Here is a 22504-nt window from a genome sequence, read left to right as displayed (position 1 = left end):
CTTGAATACCGAAAAACACGTTTCATGAGTTAATCTACCAAAAAGGTGACTATGTTGCGATTCAGAGATAAAAATGGGATCTTTTGTTTCCTTTTTAACCTCTCTTTTTATATAAATTTGTTGGCATCTTTTTGTTCTTTACAATCCCATCCTGATGAAATTTTACTCTTTTTCTAGAGGACCTTTGATTGATTCAAGAGGCACTAAAATCCTATATGAAAGAAATAAACCATGTGTTTGATTCTGCTTCCAGCTTCATAAAACAAGTATCAGCAAGGGAAGATAAACCTTATCTAAAGATGCCAATTTTCTAAAGCACTAAGAATCAATAATCTTATCACAAATAGTTATTCCAAGTAGCTTTTAGGAAGACACTGCCTTTGATATTGGAGAACTATATAAAACTGCACTGACATTGACACTGTTGGGGCGACATCGATTCCTTAAGAGGCTTACACTGCTTACAAACAAAGCAGTACACGGTACACCAATAACACCAAAAGTATTTAATTATTTCAGTAAAGGGAAAAGTAGTTCATACATTTGAGGGGAATTTTCTCTGATATAACATATTCGCTAGTTACTCCTCAAGGGTGATGAGATGTAACAATTAAAACCAAGGTCGTGGTGTCTGCGACGAATTTTAGAGAAAGATTCAGCCATTTAGGTGCTGAATTTCTGCTCAGTGGTACTTGTTGAGGCCTGCATCTTTCAGTAACAGCAATGTAAGCAAGATGCATATAAGAATGCAGTTCAAACTATCTTACTAAGTTGCCAAGCAAACGTTTGCTCTAATAAAAAAGAGTACTTTTGAATCTGTGACACACTGTAAAGTATTAACCAAAGAAGAGATTGTACTAACCCCAACTAATGTTACAAAACTGCAAACGGCACATTTCACGGATCTTGCTCCATATGGGTACCTCAGTAGCATCTTACAGTTCCCACAGTTGACATGTGCCACTTGATTTGCTGTTACAATGTTCATACATACAAAATAATGACTCAAATAATAACAATTTAGCATACTAAAGAAAAATTTAGCAGAGAATCGAAATTTCATCACAGGCCGTTTGTGGTTTAATACCTTCCAAAGCCAGATTGACTGTGTGACAACAAGAGCATTGCACACTTGTGGCTCCACGGATGTACATGAGGAGAATGTGACAGCCTCCACATACTAACTGGGCCATTTCTGTGCATATGCAACAGATGCTTATGATTTCATAATACTTGTATTTGGTTGATTCGAAAAATTGGAATAGGTAACAAGTTGAACTTCCTAAATAACGAGAATCAGAGAGAGAAAGTGTACTGTACCAGGAGGTGGCACAGTTGTGACTGCATGGCAAACAGCACAGCACACAGAGGTGGCTCCAACCGGATAAAGCAGGAGGTTTCTACACCCAGAACAGACAAGTTGGTTCTGCGGACCTGTTTAAGGAAGGTTTTGACATAAGTTATTTGCATGTATCAAATAAATGACCATTTATTTTTTACCCCTTTCTCTTTGATGTCATGGCTATAAATGTTCTAGCATTCATTGTTTCATTAATACAGGTCAATTTTTCAAAATGGAAAATACAGAACTGTACTAAACAGGCCTTCTTGTTCAATCTTCCATCTGGGAAACGAAGTTTCATTCTCCGTTTCCTCCTTTGAGTGAATCGAACATTTCTATTTTATATCTGCCAATCTTTGTAAGGTAGTCGGTCTTCAAAACAACCGGACTTTTGATTTTTATGGAAATAATGATTGCGTTATCATTCTACCACCAACATGAATGAGCAAATAAAGAAAGAAAGAGTAGAGTAAGCAAAAAGGTACCATTTGGTGGAGGCGTATATGGAGGTGGCCGAGGTGGTGGAGGTGGTGGAGGGTAGGGGGCAAGTGGAACCGGCATTATCTCAAAATACCATTGAACAAGTCCTGGAAAAGAACTGAAACATGAAAGATGACGATGGCATAAAATAACATGGAAAATGAACTATGATTTGGCATTAATAGCAGCAGAATCAGAGGAAGAGAAAAACCTTTTACAACTAAATTTGCAGTAACAAACGAAGTTCTCTTTCTCTTAGGGAGCCATGCATGAAACAACAACGGAAAGGGAGAAAGAAAGAATAACAAGAAGAAGAAAAGAAAAGAGTTAACACACTCCCAGAAAAAAAAAAGAGATTAAATAGAAGAGTGTGCTCCCAGTGGGAGCAATCACACGCCCTTGTCAACTGTTACTGCTGAAGTGGAGAGAGAGAGTGTGTTCTTACATTCGTAAGAGGACATTTGAAAAAACACAATGGCCAAGAAAACATGTTCGATACGACAGAAATTAATTTAGAGTATTCAGAAGTTTTGATCCTCCTGTCAACTCCACCTAAATAATATCGAACACTCTTTAGATTCCTCTTTTAAGATTTCAACGATGCTGAATTCACTTTATCATATTCCAAAGTTTTAATTGTTTGGTTAAAAGTTTTAGAATTTGAAAAAGTTTGGATAATAAACAATACAAATGTCAGTTTAAATGGATAGAAATTATAAAGTTCAACAACATATGCATATAAAAGAAACTACTTATAAATTTAATGTGTTCAGACTTTTAATTTAAAGAAAATGATAGTAAATTGAATTCAAGTTATATGAGTTTTAAATTTAAGTCAAATTTATAAATTTATATACTGATAAAAAATAAACTTGTAACAAAAGTGTTCAGTATGCACTATGAGTTGTGAGAGTGTATAATTAGTGAAGCAGGATTGAAGGACCACTTTTAACATTTTCCTTTGCGCAAAAACAGTAGGAAGACAGAAAACACAGGGAAGAATCGGAATTATTATCACATTTCCCAATAACTTTTAAGTTCTTTTTGGAAGGAAAACAATTTTTCTATATCTATAAATTGAAATATTTGTACAGTTTGAGAAATTTACTTTCTTTATGTTCAATTTCATCCAGGAGAGGTGAAATATGTTTATCCTTCTGTGCAAATATTCTTTATTATGTCATTGTCCTGTCTCTTAGCATCATTGTTACCTCATGTTTATAAACCATATAATCACCCGCTCAAGTTATTATAAAATTAACATTATTTTTAATTATGATCTTATTGTAATATATATTTGTCAATATTTTCTAAAATATGTAATTTCATTTTTAATACATTAATAATATTTTCGTCATTCAGTGGGACAGGAAAGTGTGGAAAACAATTACGGAGGTGCTAAAAGCAAAAGTCGAGGATTGCCCAAACATTTTTGAGGGTGAGGGCCCGCATAGAGAAAGCTATAAATTGACCAAACCCGAAAGGAAAATTTGAGATGGCACTGAGCTTCACTGAACTTGAGTGAAAGAACTGATACAAGCTGAACTCGGCACTCAGATTTTCATTGCTCTCTTGTATCTTGAACGAAACATAGAAGAGGGCAATGAATTACAGTGATAATATTCTCTCCGATAGCCCTCTGTGAGTTTCACTATTCTAATTCCTTTTCCTTTTCATTTCGTTTTTATCTCTTTGTGTTGAATTACTTCACATTCACAAAATTATAGGGATGATAACATGGGTTTCAGTGTGAAGAACGCAAACGATCAAGCTAATTGCAAAGCACTTTGGATGAAAGAGTCATCTTCCAATTCGGACAATGGATGGATGGTGCCTTATAAATACTATTCTGTCAAGGGTCCTATTTCTGATTCAAACCCTAATGTTGACTCATCCAGTTGGGTTTTTTGTAATGAGGTTCAATTGAAAGACATTTCGTTGAAACGTATGGAAATTATATACAAAGACACTGTGTCAAAGCTTGTTGCTTTGGGGCACAATGAGGATATTGCCGTGAAAGCGATTTTGCTCAATGTTCATTGTTATGGCGCCAACGATTTGACTACAGACCTGCTGCACAACACCTTGACTTGTTTAGAAAAGGGGAGCATGGACATGTATGAGTTCAAGCCTGTGTTCTCTGATTTGAAGAAGCTTGAGGAGCACACTCTGATGAATCTTGTGTCTTTGTTGCAAGAAGTGAGGCTCGAGTTAGGCGTGGGTGATGCTATGTGGTGTCTCCTCATGAGCGATTACAATGTGTTAAAGGCAATTACCATCCATGTTCCTGTTTTAAGCATGTTTCCTCCTCCTTTAACCGAGCTTGAGAACGAGGAACGGGGATTTAGAAAAGAGGGAGGCTCAGATATTCCTTTGAAAGGGTTCTTTTGTGGTAATGAGATGACTGTACGTTTACAGAGAGACATTGAATTCCCGAAAAAATTTGATCTTACTCCTGCCATGATTTGTTCGTTGAAAAGCAATGTTGCAGCGATTGCTGACGGATACAAGGCCAACTCAAAACAGGTGCAGTCAAATGAAGGAAAATTTCCTGGGATTAGCACTGTTTCGAAATTGGATTCTTCATCTGCTTCTTTGGCTACAATCCTTGGTGATCTGCCTGGTGATTCTCACAATATGAATAACCAGGATGACTTGAAGTCTGTGCTGAGTAAATTTCATCATCTAAATATAGATGAGAACTTGGAGTTTGTGGCAGAAGATGAGAAGGATTCGGTGATAGTCACTCTAGTGCATCAGATAAAGGATCTTGAGAAACAGGTAAAGGAGCGGAAAGATTGGGCACATGAGAAGGCAATCCAAGCTGCAAGAAAGCTAAACAGCTATCTAATTGAGCTGAAAACATTCAGGATAGAAAGAGAGGAGAATCAAAGACTGAAGAAGGGGAAAGAGGCAAATGAGGATCTTGAGGACCCTACCATGGTGAGACTCTTAGAATTGGAGGAGGCCTCGAGAAAGGTTTGTGGTCAAACGGATCTTGCAACTGCAGGAGTTGGGAAACTTGAGACGGAGAAAGCTGAAATCAAAGCAGAGTTAGAAGCTTGTAAATTAAGTGCATCAGAGTATGTCGCAAGCTGCTTGCAAATTGCAAAAAGGGAGAAAAAGTGCTTAAAGAAGCTTATGGCTTGGGAAAAACAGGAAGCGAAGATAAAACAGGATATTTCAGATGAAAAGCAGAAGATTTTGGAGATACAAGAAGAGTTAGCTCAGATTAAACAACGTGCAAAAGAAGCTGAGGTTTGCTCATATCATTTTGAAATCTACATTTTCTGCATAATGGCTTTGAACTATATTCAGATGAACCATTGAATGTATCTAACCTGAATTTGGAGTCTGTCGAGTGATTTTGACACTTGTCTAATGTTTATTGAGTTTGGGTTTGTATATTGCTGGTTTGGTGTAGTATTTACCATCAGGGACTTGGATAAAATTGTCGTTTCTTCTTTTTTATTTGTTACATTAGGATGTCTGTGCTTGTAACAGGACAGTGTATGTGCACTGTGAATCATGGAAAGCAAAAAAGAGGAGCTTTGTTCAATCAGACACGTATCTGACTTGGATACTTGAGCAAGGCACAGAATGGCACCTACAATCTCAACAGGGTGCTTTGAATTCCTCTCGTCCATTGCGTGTCTATATGCTTCTTGGCATGTGTATAAATATAAATACACACGCATGGTGTTTTTTTGGATTATATGCTTCGTCTGTTATTTTTATTTGAAATCAGCTAAAATTGAAGTGATTTCTCTTGAATGAATTCATCAATTATACTAATATTCTGGAATTGCTCACGTTAATTAGAAAATTGCTCCAAATTATCAGGTATAGCAGTGTGTATATTTGCATATATGCCTGTTGACGGATATGTGAAGAATTCATGTCTTTTAGTCCATGACGATCCTAAATACTGGCGTTGAATTTCTTGGTGTCTTCTTATTCGTAATCTAGAAAGTGAATCATATGAATATTTGTCATGGATATACCTAAATTTTGTTCAGTTCATTGCATTCTGATCGATTAGTATAGATACAATTTTGTCCGCATTGAATGCACTCAATGCAACTTTCTCACCATTCAACCTCTTTTCCATGAAAATGGCAGTTTTTCTCTGGTGCTTTCTTAATTTTCTGCTCGGTAGTCCTTTTTTCCCGAACTTTATAATTAAACTATCTGTGTATCAGAACATATGCTTGTCTTGAATCCTTTATTCTGCTTAATGACTACTTATGACAGGTAATGAGGGGTGAAGAGTTAAAGGCTAAGGAGGACGCCTTAGCACTGATTGAAGAGGAACGCCGTTCTATGGAAGCAGCTAAGGCTAATAGAAAAAGAAATCTTAAGGCTTTAAGCCTGAAGATGGAGATAGATTTCCAGCGTCGCAAAGATGATCTTTTAAGACTGGAGCAGGAAATTTCGCGTCTTAAAGCATCTGCACAGTCTGCTACTTTGCCTACATGTGAGTCTGAGGAAGCAGAGCCCCACACAGAGATAATTGCTAAGCTTCTGCAAGAATTAGATAACGTGCCGGATTTTTTTGGAAAAGAAGCCACCGGTAATACTTATAGAGAATGCGTTATATGTGGAAAAGATGAAGTTTCCGTAGTTTTCTTGCCATGTGCACACCAAGTTATGTGTGCCAGTTGCAGTGAAGAGTATGGGAGAAATGGCAAGGCTGTTTGTCCATGCTGCTGGGTTCCAATCGAACAGAGAATTCGTACATTTGGGGGAAGTTCGTAGTCTTTGGGGTGGGGCGTGAACATGATCAAGAATAGTTTATTTACATAAAGGCTTTGTTGTGACCTCAACTCAACGTTTTGAAGGTCTGAATATCTGTTATTAGCTAGAAAATAAGAAATAGGAAAATAGGAAAAGAAGTGTTTTGAAGGCACTAGTCAAGGATTATAACATATAAAGAATTGAATATGAGCAAAGACTTTTGAATTAACGCAACAAATGTTAATTCGGTACCAAATACTATTCTTTTATTGCATGGTTCCTGGCCACTAGACTAAGAAATAAGCAGCTGCAGTGTCTGCGTTGGTTAGATCTTATAAATTTAGAAAATATACCTAGGGTGCACAGTATTTTACCTCTCTAGTTTATTTTTCTCAGACCACGCTCTTTTATTTGCTGTATCCTAAATCTCCTTAAAATTTGTGCAAAATTAAATAAAATGGCATATTTGTGATTAATAAGACTAAAACAAAATAGTACTTCAGTAAAATAAACTTGATAGAATTTGATGTTTTACTTAAACGTTTGAGAGTTTTAAAGGCCATTTTTAAAAAATAAATGAATCGAGAAGTGTTTGATTATAGGATGATTAAGTCAACTGTATTTATGCAGGTTCTAATACGATAAGGCATGGTTAACCTATTCATCTTTGTACTTTTTCTCTAAGATGCAAACCCATTTGAAGATGACATAAAAACAGTAGAACGTAATTTTACTTTGACCTCTTTATTTTGATAGTGTACATCTTTGATCTCAGGTCTGACAGCATTAATTAGATGGGATTAAGTGAGGCTTAAATTATTTTTGTTTTGTTGAGTTATGCAAGTAGTGCGCAAGGATGATCTCATTTTGGATAATTTTTTTTCCACACCAAATTGAAAGAATCGGACCTATCCCTCTCCTAACATGTTGGAGAAAATTGAAGAGTACAGATGTCAATTGGTTTGTGGAGGCAGATGTTGAAATCTCAAGCTTCAAACGGATGGAGTCATGGAGAAGTTGGAAATGCACGAGAGAACCGCTTACTAATATAACAAAACAAAAGAAAAAGAAACAAGATCAAGTAACCCCAGCTGTTTGAGGACTACATTTAGATTCAAAAAAGCTACCTTAAATATCAAATATGTTCATACCATATTATGGCTATTATTGGTTGTATTCCCGTGAAGCCCAAGTAGTCAACAACACCTTTGAATGCTACGATCACTCTATCATTTGCACAGTGCCATATTGCAGCTGGCAGCAGCACTCTTTAATGCCAATGAAATGAAACTATCAATTATTAGGTAATTCAAGATCTTTAACGTGCTTATAGTCTTGATCAATCTATACGTGAGTTCTGGTTTCAAATTTACGAGAAAGAAAAAAATTAACAGCATCTAACTATGTGATTTTAAATGATTCAATGAAGAATTACATGCACTACCAGCACCTTGCTTTGCAAATGAAATGTGACTCTGTAACATCCTCAATGAGTTAAGAGTTAGGTCAACCAGAACCAGACAGTTTAAACTGGGATTTGCAAAGCACTTAAGTTCGCATTGTACTTTTATGTACGTAACTTGGTCGGTGCAACTTGTCACCTTCACCATATTCAGCATCAAATTCAAGTATTTCTACATATAATTTACATGATGTGGTGGAGAAAATTTGAAGCATTCTTTGCCGAATTTTAATGGCTTACATGTTCCCTCATAATACTGACCTCCATAAAAAATACACTGACAACATAATCATCAAGGTAACAGGGAACTAGTCACCACAAAAAATAGTACCTGTGTAATTGAAGTTCCCTTCTCTTTTTCAACTTTTTAAGACTTGAGAGAGATACTCAGTTTAAAGCACTGCCGCTTTAATGGAATACACGTGAAGGTAGAAATGACATTGCCAGCTTCCACCTTTCACCCTCCTTATAAAGTTTCACACTTGCTTCATGGACAAAATTGGGGTTCTCTTTCATGCATCTAGACTCCCCATTAACCCACAAAATGACAAAAATATCGGTTCCTTTTCCGTTTTATAAAACTATTTCCTGTGTTATGGCTACTGAAATATGAAACATCTCCTGAGAAGCCTATTAACTTGTTGCATTTCTACGTTGTCACGGTCTCTACTATAGTGTCGTCTCACGTTATAACTTGTACCTTGATAATGGTTCCCAAAGTTTATGCTGGCCAGGAAATGGCCATGGTTGAGAATGATAGTTGCATAATGAATGGTAACTGGAAGAAACGTGTGCATGTTTTTGGTGAGAGGGTGAGGAGAATTCCTACTAAGGCTTGGCAAACTACATGGAGGGTGGGACGTGAAGATCCAAGAAGGTTGATCCATGCATTCAAAGTTGGTTTGTCCCTCACTCTGGTTTCTCTGTTGTACTTGTTGGAGCCATTTTACAAGAGCATTGGACAGAGTGCTATTTGGGCTGTCATGACTGTGGTGGTTGTGTTGGAATTCACAGCAGGCAAGTAATTCTCTTAAATGACAAATTTTTGTGATCAAAATTAACTACTTTCATTACTTGATACTTTCTTATGTACAATAAAAGGCCCTTGCTGCATGAAATGTTTTGGATGACCTTAACATCTTTATCTGGTTCCAGGGGCAACTTTGTGCAAAGGACTCAACAGAGGATTGGGAACACTGTTAGCAGGATTATTGGCATTTATTGTTGGGTATGTTGCAGATGCATCTGGCAGAGTCTCTCAAGCTATCATCATCGGAGCTGCAGTTTTTGTTATAGGTGGATAGATTTGCTTTACAACTTTATGAGAAATCAAGACTTGAAATTGATGCTCCTGATCAAAAGGGGCTGTCTTTTAATGATTCTACCAGTGTTAACATTCTGATTAATTCACTTCATTCTTGGTTTTTCTCAATGGAGAGAGCAAAATGATCATTAGCATAAAGTGAGCCTGTGATGATGACTAAAAATTAATACTCTTATTGCAGGAGCTCTAGCTACTTATATCAGGTTTATTCCCTATATCAAGAAGAATTATGACTATGGTATAGTTATATTTCTCTTGACTTTCAACCTTATTGCTGTGTCAAGCTACCGGGTTGATAATGTGTTGAAGATTGCACATGAGCGTGTATACACCATTGCCATAGGCTGTGCTGTTTGCCTTCTCATGAGTCTACTGGTATTTCCAAATTGGTCAGGAGAAGACCTCCATAATTCCACTGTTTACAAGCTAGAAGGCCTTGCGAAATCTATAGAAGGTACACAAACTTCTAATATTCAAATCTATAGAAGGCATTTCCACTTTAGAAAAGTAATCTCATCCCATGTTATATATATTTGTTGGACACATATCCAGTTTCTGAATTTCACAATTTTTGCAGTATCTGCACTAGTTTTGAATACACACATCTTCTCTTTCATAATTTAAGATTATTACTTTATTTATATAAATTATGTGTATGGCTGATGTATGTTTGCATGTGTGTTGTGAGTAAGTGTGTTTGAATGTGTGAAAAAACAGTTAACACAGAGATTCTTGAAATCATGTAAATTTCAGATTATGCAGTAATTTCTTCTGTAAAAGTGTATGCGCATGATGTACATTTTGTGTATTTGCAGTCATGTTAATTTTAATCTCCCTGTGTCTTTTACCTATAGTAATATTAACTTCTGGCTTAACTATTTGTAGTTTTATAAACTTTTCCTTTAGATTTCTACTCTGAAGAATTATTTATATCATTTTAATAATTTTTAGTCCATAGATATACATATCAGTTTTAGTTTTTATCATCTAAAATTGCATAGATTAAAATAAATTACTTCGAAGTATATAGAAACTAAAAGGGAAAGTTTATTCGGGTGCAAAAGTAGTAAAAGACAGTGATACTTATTTTCTTTACCATTTCTTGTGAAATTAAGACATTGAAGGTAATTAAAATGTTGCAGCTTGTGTTAATGAATACTTTTATGGAGAGCTAGAAGGATCTGGAGATATAAAATTGTCTGAGGATCCAATATACAAAGGTTATAAGGCTGTTTTGGATTCAAAATCCATTGATGAAACACTGGTAAGGCAGTGAGAGAGTCATGTATTAATTAGTTCATTCAAATACATTCATTATCTTTGAATGCAGTGAATCAGTCAGTTCTATTTTGAATTGTGCAGGCATTGCATGCAAGTTGGGAGCCAAGGCACTCTAGGTACTGTCACAGATTTCCATGGCAGCAATATGTGAAAGTTGGAGCTGTTCTGCGTCAATTTGGTTATACTGTTGTGGCCCTTCACGGCTGTTTGAGAACAGAAATTCAGGTATCCCCTAATAAAGTTTAATCAAAATTTGATATTTGTAAATGCCGTTAATTGAAAAAGATAATTGAAAGTTATTTTCGTAAACTGATATCACTTGTTTTAGACACCACGATCTGTGAGAGCCATGTTCAAGGACCCTTGCATTCGGCTTGCAGCAGAGGTATCGAAAGTACTGATAGAACTTTCCAACAGCATAAGGAATCGCCGGCATTGCTCTCCAGAAATACTCTCCGATCATCTGCACGAAGCCCTGCAGGACCTGAACACTGCCATAAAATCTCAACCTCGGCTCTTCTTGGGCCCGAAACACAGGCACAACCAAGCAAGCAACATGTTCAAAATAGCTGCTGAACAAGTTGGGCATGGAAAGACCTCTCTTTCAAGTGTTAAAACCGATTCTTCAGCATTGCTGGAGTGGAAAAACAAAAGGGTTACCACTGAACAGACAAAGGAATCAGAACGAAAGTCTCTGAGGCCCCAACTGAGTAAAATTGCAATCACTAGCCTTGAGTTCTCTGAGGCTCTTCCTTTTGCTGCCTTTGCATCTTTGCTTGTGGAAACAGTTGCAAAACTGGATCTTGTTATAGAGGAAGTTGAAGAACTGGGGAGACTCGCATGCTTCAAAGAGTTCATACCTGGTGATGAATTTGTTGTCACTTGTGACGAGCCTCGAATTGACGTGTTTCAGAACCATTTACCATCTCATGGAGTGGACTAACTCAGAGAGACAAACCTTTCATAATGCATTAATTATTCACATAATCTGTCATTTCATGAATGATGATCATGAATATTAATATAAATAATAATATATTTCAGTATGTTTTAGATTTCTTATACATATGTAGGAATATTTATCAGCACGATGATATATTTCAGGTTATAAAAATGCTTGCATGATTTTGGTGATTACAGAAAACTTTTTAATCATTCTAACAATGTTACGTACGTTCTCATCAGTTCACTTCATTTTTGTTTTTATGCATTTCTCTTTTCAATCTAAGCATCCAATTCATACAACCAACATTTTTAGTTTTCATTTTTTACATGTTGTGACTCATCAACTACACATTACTTAGTTTTTTTTATCTCATAAATACATCTTATTATTTTTCTTTTTGAAAATATATAAATATTGTTTATTATTAAAAGTAATTTTCTAGAACAGACTATGTCTTGTTCAGCAATGATACACGTAGTTTAATATAATGATTTCAGTAGAAATACACTGTTTATTGAAACTCTGTATGTGCATAATATGTATATTCAATTTTAATAATTTAGTTACTAAATATTTAGATATTATCTGATTTTAATATGGATATTTACTTATTTAAAAAGATATGACTAAGATGAAAGAAAACAAGATTGAAAAAAAAATCCTAATTACTTAATTTAATTTTTAAGTGTATCATAGGTTTCTCGTATTTAATTCTAGTTTTTATTCATCTATTTATCTTGAGTTTTCTAGAATAAAAGAAATTAAAGACATTTTTTTATCCTATAGATAAAATACTCCTCAATTGTATTTTAAAACTAAATTCAAGTTATATCATAAATGAATCACCCAAATAACAAACTAATTTTTATTTGATTACATAGATTGGTTTACTTTTTGCATATTTTTCACCTTTTGTTTTCTTCCTTTAAGGTTGAAATCTTCCTTTTTATTTTACATGAACATCTAACACTTCTGAAATTCAAATTCATTAAAGAGTTCATTTCATGCTAAATTAAAAGTATTTAACAAATATTAAAATACTAAACTCCATTTATCTTCTGTCAATTATCTATCGTTGAGAAAGTTGATCAAATGGGTTAAAATAAAGTTTGGTGAAATGAGGTACTTTGAAAATACACTCGTTGATTCATGGGTTAAAATATATATATATATATATAATACTTTATAGTTAATATGAATGTTGAAAGCTTGAGCAGAGGATAGTAAGAGGAAGAAACGATGAATGGTGTAGGATTCTCTCCGGCGGCATGGAGTTCTTTGATCCCTTTTTCATCATCATCTTCTTCTTCTTGTTCTTGGGTTTCTCAGAAGAAATTGGTGAGACCCAAAGCCCTGAACAGGGCCTTCACCTCAGACCCCTACGTTCTGGAACTGGCGGAAACCCTTGAAGAGAGCATCCCTTCCACATCCTCCACCCCTCTTCCTCTCCACAACCTCCGAAACGCTTCCTCCCAATCCCTCCTCTCTACTCCATGGCCTTCCCGCCGGGACGAGCCCTTCCGCTTCACCGACCTCTCCTTCATCCGTCAATCCCGCATCCTCCCCCTCTCCCATCCCTCTCCCGTCAAAATCCTCACTTCCCACCTCCCTCCCGCCGTCTACGTCGGTCCCCTCTCCGCCCTCTCCTCCTCCTCTCTCCTCCACACGGTCTCCCAATACCTCCCTCACACCTTCCCCGGCGCCGATCTCTTCTGGTCCATCAACGGAATCGCCGCTCCCGATTTAACCCTCGTCTACGTCCCGGAGAACTGCCACCTAGAAGACCCCATCCACTTCCAGTACACTCCGCCACAGCCCCCCACCATCCACCCTTCCGACACCATGTACCTTTCCAATCCCAGGGTCCTCGTCGTGCTCGAGAAAGGCGCACGTGCCCATATAACTGAAGACTTCTCCGCCGAGCAGGGGAACGACAACGACCGTTATTGGAGTAACGCTGCTTTTGAGGCGGTCATCGGAGAAGATGCCAAGCTTTCTCATTCTTACATCCAGACACAGTCTTTCCGTGCCGCTCACACCAAATGGACCTCCGTTCGCCAGGTCACAACCTTCGATTCTTCAAGCCGTTGCCTTTATATTCATGGACTTTGCTAGATCGGGTTTTGAGATTGTAACTTCTGTGTCAATTGTTTCCTTGCAGGATTCGTTTAGTGCTTATGAACTCACAGAGGTAAGCGCGGGAGGAAAACTGGGGAGGCACAATCTTCGTATTCAGCAATTGGGTCCTGATACTGTCACCGAGTTATCCTCTCTGCACTTGTCTGTTGGTGAACAAACGCAGGACCTTCATAGTACTCTTGTATTGGACCATCCACGGGGCTATTCTCGACAACTTCACAAGTGCATTGTTGCTCATTCACAGGGACAGGCAGTTTTTGACGGAAACATTAAGGTTAACAGGTATGTATATGCACTTGTGCTGCAATATGTGAATGAAATGCATTCCGTACAATCTAATTAGAGACTAAGGTTCTGGTTGATTTCTACAATGGAAAGAGAAATGAGAAAGTATTTCCCAGTTTTTGGTTTTCAAAGTTTTAGATGAGAAAGTGATTAGTAAATAGTGTGAAATTGTTTCACAAAATGTTTTCTAAAACTAAAAAATGTTGAAAAGGAAACAAACAGATCTCCTTCATTCATTGATCGAGCTAAATAAAGCAGAGGCACGTGTCTTCAATTTCAATATGTATAAGCCATTCTCTATACGAGCAATGTACTATTGTGGTGCAGGTATGCTCAGCAGACTGATGCAGGTCAGTTAACAAGAAGTCTTCTGCTTGAACCTCGTGCGACTGTGAATGTTAAACCAAATCTCCAAATTGTGGCGGATGATGTCAAGTGTTCCCATGGAGCTGCAATAAGTGATCTGGAAGAAAGTCAGCTCCTCTATTTCCAGGCACGTGGCATCGACCCAAACACTGCTAGAAGAGTTCTAATTTTTGCCTTTGGAGGAGAGGTGATAGATAAGTTTCCTTGTTCTTCCGTTAGAGACAGAGTACGAAGTCATATTAAAAATTTGTTGGATCCATCCTCTAATTGATCATCTATATTAGGCGTTTGCTAAATGTAGAATGACATTTTGAAATAAAAATGAAATTCTTTTCATCAGAATTCATTTGTTCGACAACATTGAAGTGAGTAATATTGCACTGTATGTAGCTTTTGATGCTTCGCTGTGTATGACTGATCTGTGGATGTGTTTTTTTAGTGCAAAATGTATTTGTTTGTAGGAATTTACAATCCTTATGGTATTTACTAAAAGTAAACATCTCTAATTCCCTGAAATTTATTGAGAACCATGAGATTATCGGTGAAATCATGAAATCTTGCCAACCAGCTTGTTCAGAATTTGGATGTTGAATCTGATTCATCCATCCAATACTGTATTGCTCTTAGTGCATTCAGCTAGCAATCCATGGCCAGGGTTTTTCCATCAAGTCACATGGAATGTTGGTCATATATTCTTCTGAGACTTTTTATTTGTTTCAGCACATTTTGTTTTTGTGGGTTAAAAATCCAATGAATTTAATAGAATTCATGTAAGATTCACTCAATAGGTATGTCAAAAGAAGAATGTTAATAGAATATGTTGCTGACGTTTCTCCTTTACTGAAATCCTAAGATGCAAATAGAATATGTTGTGTTGGCCTCTGATTTGACTAGTTTTGGTGCTTTCAGCTGCCTTATTTGATTTACTCTGTTTCAAACACAATTTTCCTGCTTCAAACAACAAAATCGAAATAATCAGTTCTGTAAAGCCAATTTGGTTCTAACTTAAATTTGGTAATCCAAAACTTACATGGAGTTCATAGCGATAACGAAATCTAACAAGTTAAGTTTGTAGTTATTTGCACATCGATGATGATGACGGTTATATAATACTTCTTTTAAGAATTAACAGTTGCAAGCATATGTATGCGATTCCCATAAATGAAGGCATATTACTGGGTCAAAACATGTCATATATGGCTTGCCAAAAAATGAGGGTCTGGCAAATATTGCAGGTAAAGCATACACACCCAATATGAGATGGATTAGTTATCCATTAGTAATAAAATGTTCATGTATTTTATTGGTTATTCCTGCCCTTGGTTTGTTATAAAACGTTTTTATATAGCTTCTAGGTACCTTTGTTTTTTCTTGACTTAAATATGAGTATTTTAAATACTACAAATAAAATTTAAACTTTTTGACACGAAAACCTTTTTGTTAATAAAATTGAAATTCAAATTCGTTGATTATTAGTAATACATTTAAACTTTCATTTATTTATTAAGGTTAGGTTACCTGCATCCTTTGAATCCGTTGCTTTGGTACTGTAACACGTTCCTGAAAAATTCAAATTCTTTAACCTAAAAAGATGAGTATACTAAAGATTAAAATAAACTTCTGGCGTTACTGATTGAAACTCACTGTTTTATTTCTTTTTCTCTTTGTATCTCTCTTTAATTTCTATCAAGTCAATCAAATTATACAACTTTTTAAAATTCCTTCATTTTATTTTTTCATAAATTAGAAGTTTAATTTTATTTCTTTCTTCATTAATCCTATCCTCTTTATTGCTTTCCTCAAAACCAAACAAGATATTAGTTTTCGGCAGGGAATATTTCTTTCAAAAACTTAAATGCAATGATTAGATTGAGGCTGTAATTCAGAATCATGTTAATCTGCAATGGTTGGAATCCAACTTCAATTACATATTTTCTTCTCTGACTAGTGACTGCTCTAAGCTCAGTCAGTACATTTGTATCCCCACCAATATACACCCACATCTCTTGGCTCGAACCAGAGAAAGAAAAGGAGCAAAAAAGAAAGAATGGAAAGGGCCTCCGCTACTAAAAATTTCTATCATTTTTCATTTCTATAAACCTGGATAATAGATGGGAAAAGAAATTGACTACGATGACGGAACAAAAAAGAGAACAGTTTAAAAAGGCTTTACATGGTTCTTTCTCCTAAACAGACTTCCCAAAATTGGTTCACAATGCCCATTCCTAAGCTCATCGTTTTGCATCTCCCAATTCTGAATAGAGCTATACCGGCGGCTTCTTGCCAATGACATGTACGGTTCTCCTATTCACAACTTATGTTGCAAGACCAGAATGAACATCGAAAATGGGTCGACTTTGAGTTGAGCAAGTTCTCATGGATACTTCCCTGATGACTTCCAGATTCTTCCTTCAAGTGATATCACCATTACAGTCACATCATCATGATACTTCCTCCGATCTCCTTGAGGTATATCCAGCAACTCATGGAAATCCATTCCTGCAACCATTGAGTTTAAAATCACCACTCTAAATCTATAAGCAGTAGTTGACAAGCCCAATCATTTGAGCAAAAACTTAATTCCAATATTGCATTAATAATTTTCTTGTTCTATCATATTTCCTTGTGTTAGCTAACTTAACCACCACCATAGGTTCGGGTTGTAAAATACAAACTGACCACTGGCATCAAACCTTTTCTCTGCTAGAACCAACCAATTCTATGCACATAGAAAAGCAAACCCTCTAAGATCCGTCCATAAGACGGATAATATAGATATAAAAAAATGTGGATATGTAAAGTCAGATAACTTCTAAAGAATAAAATATTGTATAATAGGTGCTCAGTGCTCACAAACACGTACAGCAGTGCCCCAGAAAGTCAAGATATTAAACATACTATTATAGCAGCACCCAATGAATAACACAATACTACTAAGACAACACATTATTGAAACAAGTTTTTCAAAAAGAAAAATGTCTCAAAAATACGACGCGAAACAGCAGTTAAAGACAAAAGAGAACCATATATTAAATCACTGCTCGAGATATAAGGGGGATACATTTCATTCAAGTTTCCAAAATATATACACTGCAACTTTTGTGTAAACAACTTAAAATATCCATTACTTTGTTCTTCAGCCAAAATCCAGTTAAAATAAACATATCCTCGATGTCAAAAGGAAGAGTCACATCACATACGTAATGACTGGTTCTGGCCATAAATATAGTATATGCATAGGTCCCCAAGTCAACCAATAAAAAAGTTTGACTAAATTACTATTTTAGTTCACTATTAATTCTTGATATGTAATTTTGGTCCTTACGATCTTCTTCAGCAATTTTAGTCCCAGCAATTTTTTAAAAAATCACAATTTTGATCCAATTTTCACTTTTGAAAACGTTAATTATTTTAGATCTAAGATTCAATTAGACCAAAATAAAAGAAAAAATAACCACGTGTGCACAATTGAGAAATAAACCGAAATTGCAAATCTTGACTAAAATCACGGGAGAAAAAAGGGAAACAGCCAAAATGACATAGTACAAATTAAAAGGGGACCAAAGCTACACTTTAACCAAGAAGTTTTAATGTTCGACTATTTTCGAACAAACATTGGGAGAAGACATGCTTTTACTAAATATATAAATAGAGTATCAATTCAAATTTATAAATTAATTGTCATTTCCTCCATTTCTGTCGTAAGACAAATTTAACATGTTCACATGAGCATATGCAAAGATCTAAGAAAGATTCATGTGAGAAGAAGATCTTTTTACCAGCCTTCTTGGCAGCACGTAGGAGCAGCTCCTCTATTAAATGCTGGGCAGGATCTCCATCCGGAAACTTTTCCATAAAGCTCTCGACCTGAGAAACCACTTCTTGATTGCTTAGGTATTGATACAAACCATCAGATGAGAGGATCAAGAACTGATCTCTAGGGCATAATCTATGGTGACGTAATGAAGGGAAGCAGGATATATATGGAGCAGTGCCAATATATTCATTACGAAACATTTCTAGCACCACATCATTCCACTTTGGCTGCAGAAACACGGAAAATATCAAGTCAGCATAATTTTCTTACAATATTTAAGACTAAGAATTGCTTCCTTGAACAAGAGGATGATAAACAAGCAAGATTCCATTTTGTGTGAATGAGAATGGGCATGTGCAGTAGTGCCGAAGGCACTAAAAAAAGTCAGGTAGCATGAAATGTAATGTCTCTCCATAGCAAGAGTAGGAAGATAGGCTTACTCTAAAACCAAGTCTTAAAGCTAGGATGACCCAACCACACATCTAAACACCATCACAAAAGCTGAATACACATAAAAACTATGCACTAGTTCTCCAAGTCTAAAATTAAAAACAATTTTCTGCAGGTTATCCAAAATAATTTAAACTTCATGTAAGCTTTTCTTGTTGACATTAAGTCCTAGCCTGTTCTATCCAAAGAAATTTTTTATAGAGACCAGATACATTGTAAATAGATTATACAGTGCCCAAGAATGACAATCAACGCTCCTATTACATAATAGTGGATATCAGAGTCAATAATCTTCTCGTATCTGACAGTCAAAAGTAAACAAGAATGAAATATTAGTACAAGAAAGTATTTTAAATATTTGAAGGCACCATACCTGTTTCAAAAATCCAGCACCAAAAGCTCTAGTAACCTTAAGACGGCCTTTCACTCTATCATTCACAATACAATGGCTATCATCAGGATGCTCATTCTTAATTCTAACAACTTCCTGCAAAATATTGAGCTTCAACTTTCAGACACGCAATACGAATTGATCAGAACATGATTGGATGAAAAGGAAATAAAACTAACAGTGGCAGAACTTCTATAATTAAGGACACCGCAAATAAGCACAATGAAAAAAATCTAAATTCAATATAACACTCACATGACTCGTAAATGAAAGCTACAAAGTGAAAAACAAATGCCACATTAAAAAAAAAATGCCGAATTTGGATCAAATCTTCAAGAGAAAATCTCATCCCTGGTCTTTGGGATATGCTAAGACAAGCACACACATCACACGAAGAGAGCAGTAATAAAACCTAAAGGGAAAATGCAGCATCATTAGCAATATATGAATACAGTATGATATTCCAGAAAGCTACCAAAGGAAATACAGAACAATTGAAGGATACTGAAGCCTTATAATTAACCATGAAATCTTGAACCCATGTGTTAGAATGTAGAAAATATATCATCAGACGAAGGATGAATAAGTACAGACAAAAACAAGACAAGAAGTATTGCAATGTGACAGTCCGAATGAAAACAGGGAGTGCGGCCCAATTAGAAACTTGCCTCTTCAATGCTGGTGCTGTGATCAGTGGACAGCTGCAATGCAACCAACCTCCGTTCCCTAGCAGGACCCTCATTCCCTAACACGACACCACCTTCGTCTGGAGCCGAAGACTCCTCCACTATGCACTCCCCGCTTGACCCAATGCCTCCACCATTTCCCGTTTCCTTACTAGTAGCGTGAACCTCCTCACACTCATAATGTGCCACAATGGCGCGGCTATCCCCCACGTTCATAACATAAACATCCTCATCCCTCATCAACACAGCCAACAGACACGACCCCATCAGAGCAAGCTCCGGATTGGTATCAATTAGCTTATCCGTCATATCCAAATATGCAAGCTCAGTCATCTCAAGCGCCCTAGACAACGCTCCCAAAACCAACTCATGATCCACTGGCCCCTCTTTTCGCTTCCTCCCACCGTGACCCTTCTCCTCCTCCTCCTCCTCCTCTGCCGTCGTTGGATTTTCCACTTCAACCTTCTCCTTCTCCTCCCCCACGCCCAAGCTCCACGGCAACAACCTCCTCCCGTGACCCTCTTTATGCCTCGACAACCCATGCTTCAACTTAGACAAAATTAACCACCGTCTACTACCTCCCGAGCCCTCCTTGCTAGCACTGAGCGCATCATCAACCGAAAACGCAAACCTATCAGACCCGGAAAGATCGAGCCCGTTCTCCGCATCATCCTCCTCAGCCAAAAACTCCCACAGCCTTCTCCTCCTACTCTCAGTCCCCTCCGCTTGAAACGTCACTCTCTTAACCGATCCTCGGAGAGAACTGGAGTCTTCCTCCACCTCCACCTCCACCTCATTCCGGGGTTCAGCTTCATTATCCTCCAGCTCAGGTGCAGGGTTAGTTCCCTGCACCTGCGACTGCGGTTCTTCAAGTTCCCAAAACAAACCCTGGAGCTCCTTGTGAAGGGCACGGTAAAGATTACCCATGAGAAACTCTGGCGCATCAGGGCCATTGAAACCGTCGTATATCCCTACGAACAACCAACCCTGTTCTTCCGATACAACGACATGCACACGATCCTCCCCCGCTTTTCCCAGCGCCCACTGCACATTGCTCTCGTTCTCCGTCTCACTCGTCGCTTCCGTCTTCCCCTTCCGCCCCACAGGCACCACCCAAGGCCGCTTCTTCTCGGAGAGACTCCGCTGGAAGGCCTTTCTCAACCCGGCAATGCTCTTCTTCCGCTTCTTCTTCACATACACTCCACCACCGAGCGGAGCAGAGAAGGGCACTCCCCCAGAGCTAGAAACGGCGTCGTCGAGGGGTCCCGAGAGCGCGCCGCTCTCAATTGGCCCCGAGAGAAAGAACGCCCTCCGCTCTCTCTCAGAGGGAGCAGTTTCTCCTCCTCTGGGAGCGGGCTGCAGAGGGAGAGCGCTGAAGGAAGCCGTTCCTCTGAAGCCATTGACGTTGGTGTCGTCATCCTGGGACTGGAGCACGGTTTTGGGCACGGAGCTGTTGGCGCTGACCGAGGCTCCGGAAATGGCCTTGAATGCCGTTTCGGGAAAATCGGAGCGATGAGAAGGGGAGAAGCGGAGAGAGTTGGAGGGTGAGAGGATGCGATCGGAATGAGAGGGAGAGAGAAAGCGCGCGGAGGATCTGACGTAGCAGAAAGAGTGGCCTAGGGTTTCGTCCAATGGCTCTGTCTCCGCAAAAACCAACTGGCTCTGGTTATGGTTATGGCCATGGCCACCATGGCCACCATGACCACCATGGCCATGATTGGAAGATGCCTTGAAGCATGAAAAGAGATTGCAGAGTCCATTGCTTCCCATCACATTTGAGTTCCCCCAACCAAACCCCACCCAACTTCAACTCACTCTACTAATTCACCTTCTCTCCACAACACTATTAAATATATTCAAAAACCAACACACATAATACAACAACAACAACAACTATACTCAGAACCACCATACAATACAAACTCACTCACTTAACTTAAATAATATTCTATCATTTTTCCGTTTTCTTTTTTTCAAATCAAAATTTTTGTTGTCTTCTGTGCCCTTTGTTGGCACTGTCCGAGTTTGACGGTTATATGAGCTGGCATCTCTTCAATTACTCTTTTTCTTCCATTTTTCTTTTCTATTTCTTTCAAACGCCTCTTCCACAGCTCACCCTTCATCAATTCTTTTATACCTTATTTATTGCTATTTCTGTTATTAATCATACTTTCATTAAACTTAATTCAAACATTAATCACACTTTAATTACACTTTAATTATTTTTCATCTCACCATTCACTTTTAAGTAACTCCTTTTTACAATATTTTAAATCTTATTTTTATTTTCTTAATTATTTTTTTATGATAAAATTATTTTCTGTTTTATTCAGCGGACGTACGCGGTTTAAGAAGACGGTATGAAACTTTATTTTAAAACAAGTATCTGTCCTTTGACATTTTTTACAAGTGTCAGAGCAGAATAAAGTGTGCAATATTGTATAAAGAAAAAGAAGAAAAACAAAAGGCATTTTTAAAGCTTCATATAATAGCAGTAGTAAATGTTCATGTTCTTTGTTCACTTCTTTAAATCAAAAAAAAAAATTAAAATAACATCACGTCTAAATTTCTAAAATAATTTTTAATAGAAACTTACATAAGTTAAGCCATAATTTAGACAATTCATGTGATAGCGGTTGGTTTTTTAATCGACTTTTTTATAATTAAAAACAAAAATAAACTGTGGTCCATTAATTATTTTTCATGCATATTTATCTTCAAATTAGAAACGTATATTGAAATTTGAACATTTTATTATTTTATAACATTCAGTATAATAGGACAGATGGTCCATCTTC

The 22504-nt window shown here is 37.2% G+C and overlaps 5 protein-coding genes across 7 annotated transcripts; 3 read left to right on the top strand and 2 right to left on the bottom strand.

Annotated features, from left to right (window-relative positions):
- Window positions 1–334: 334 nt before the first annotated feature.
- LOC106777714 (protein LOL1) lies at window positions 335–2423 on the bottom strand. Of its 2 annotated transcripts, none has more exons than XM_022787499.1 (6): window positions 2034–2423; window positions 1828–1940; window positions 1321–1434; window positions 1088–1195; window positions 863–972; window positions 335–702 (listed from the first exon to the last, which is right to left on the bottom strand). In XM_022787499.1, exons 2-6 carry the CDS (start codon window positions 1901–1903, stop codon window positions 664–666), a joined length of 447 nt encoding a protein of 148 aa, XP_022643220.1. In that variant the 5' UTR covers window positions 1904–1940; window positions 2034–2423; the 3' UTR covers window positions 335–663. The 2 variants fall into 2 exon arrangements, with proteins under 2 accessions (XP_022643220.1, XP_014520915.1); XM_014665429.2 differs by having other exon boundaries at window positions 335–708; window positions 2034–2422.
- An 872-nt stretch (window positions 2424–3295) lies between these two features.
- On the top strand, window positions 3296–6927 carry LOC106777712 (MND1-interacting protein 1). Of its 2 annotated transcripts, none has more exons than XM_014665425.2 (3): window positions 3296–3463; window positions 3571–5080; window positions 6077–6927. In XM_014665425.2, the coding sequence occupies exons 1-3, from the start codon at window positions 3426–3428 to the stop codon at window positions 6578–6580; spliced, it is 2052 nt and encodes a 683-aa protein (XP_014520911.1). In that variant the 5' UTR covers window positions 3296–3425; the 3' UTR covers window positions 6581–6927. The 2 variants fall into 2 exon arrangements, with proteins under 2 accessions (XP_014520911.1, XP_014520910.1); XM_014665424.2 differs by having other exon boundaries at window positions 3550–5080.
- Window positions 6928–8533: 1606 nt separating this feature from the next.
- On the top strand, window positions 8534–11710 carry LOC106777713 (aluminum-activated malate transporter 12). The gene is made up of 6 exons (XM_014665426.2): window positions 8534–9038; window positions 9177–9317; window positions 9527–9799; window positions 10488–10609; window positions 10708–10851; window positions 10955–11710. Exons 1-6 carry the CDS (start codon window positions 8729–8731, stop codon window positions 11567–11569), a joined length of 1605 nt encoding a protein of 534 aa, XP_014520912.1. The 5' UTR covers window positions 8534–8728; the 3' UTR covers window positions 11570–11710.
- Window positions 11711–12759: 1049 nt separating this feature from the next.
- On the top strand, window positions 12760–14878 carry LOC106776392 (protein ABCI7, chloroplastic). Its single transcript, XM_014663839.2, has 3 exons — window positions 12760–13633; window positions 13734–13993; window positions 14324–14878. The coding sequence occupies exons 1-3, from the start codon at window positions 12812–12814 to the stop codon at window positions 14631–14633; spliced, it is 1392 nt and encodes a 463-aa protein (XP_014519325.1). The 5' UTR covers window positions 12760–12811; the 3' UTR covers window positions 14634–14878.
- Window positions 14879–16231: 1353 nt separating this feature from the next.
- Window positions 16232–21767, bottom strand: LOC106776348 (protein phosphatase 2C 29-like). The gene is made up of 4 exons (XM_014663776.2): window positions 19689–21767; window positions 19003–19116; window positions 18142–18406; window positions 16232–16861 (listed from the first exon to the last, which is right to left on the bottom strand). The coding sequence occupies exons 1-4, from the start codon at window positions 21474–21476 to the stop codon at window positions 16737–16739; spliced, it is 2292 nt and encodes a 763-aa protein (XP_014519262.1). The 5' UTR covers window positions 21477–21767; the 3' UTR covers window positions 16232–16736.
- Between the last annotated feature and the right edge of the window lie 737 nt (window positions 21768–22504).

This window comes from Vigna radiata, chromosome 11 (assembly GCF_000741045.1).
Source record: "Vigna radiata var. radiata cultivar VC1973A chromosome 11, Vradiata_ver6, whole genome shotgun sequence".
Lineage (NCBI taxonomy): Eukaryota > Viridiplantae > Streptophyta > Magnoliopsida > Fabales > Fabaceae > Vigna > Vigna radiata.
Note: the sequence above shows the minus strand (reverse complement) of the source record. Positions and strands in the feature narration are given on the sequence as shown.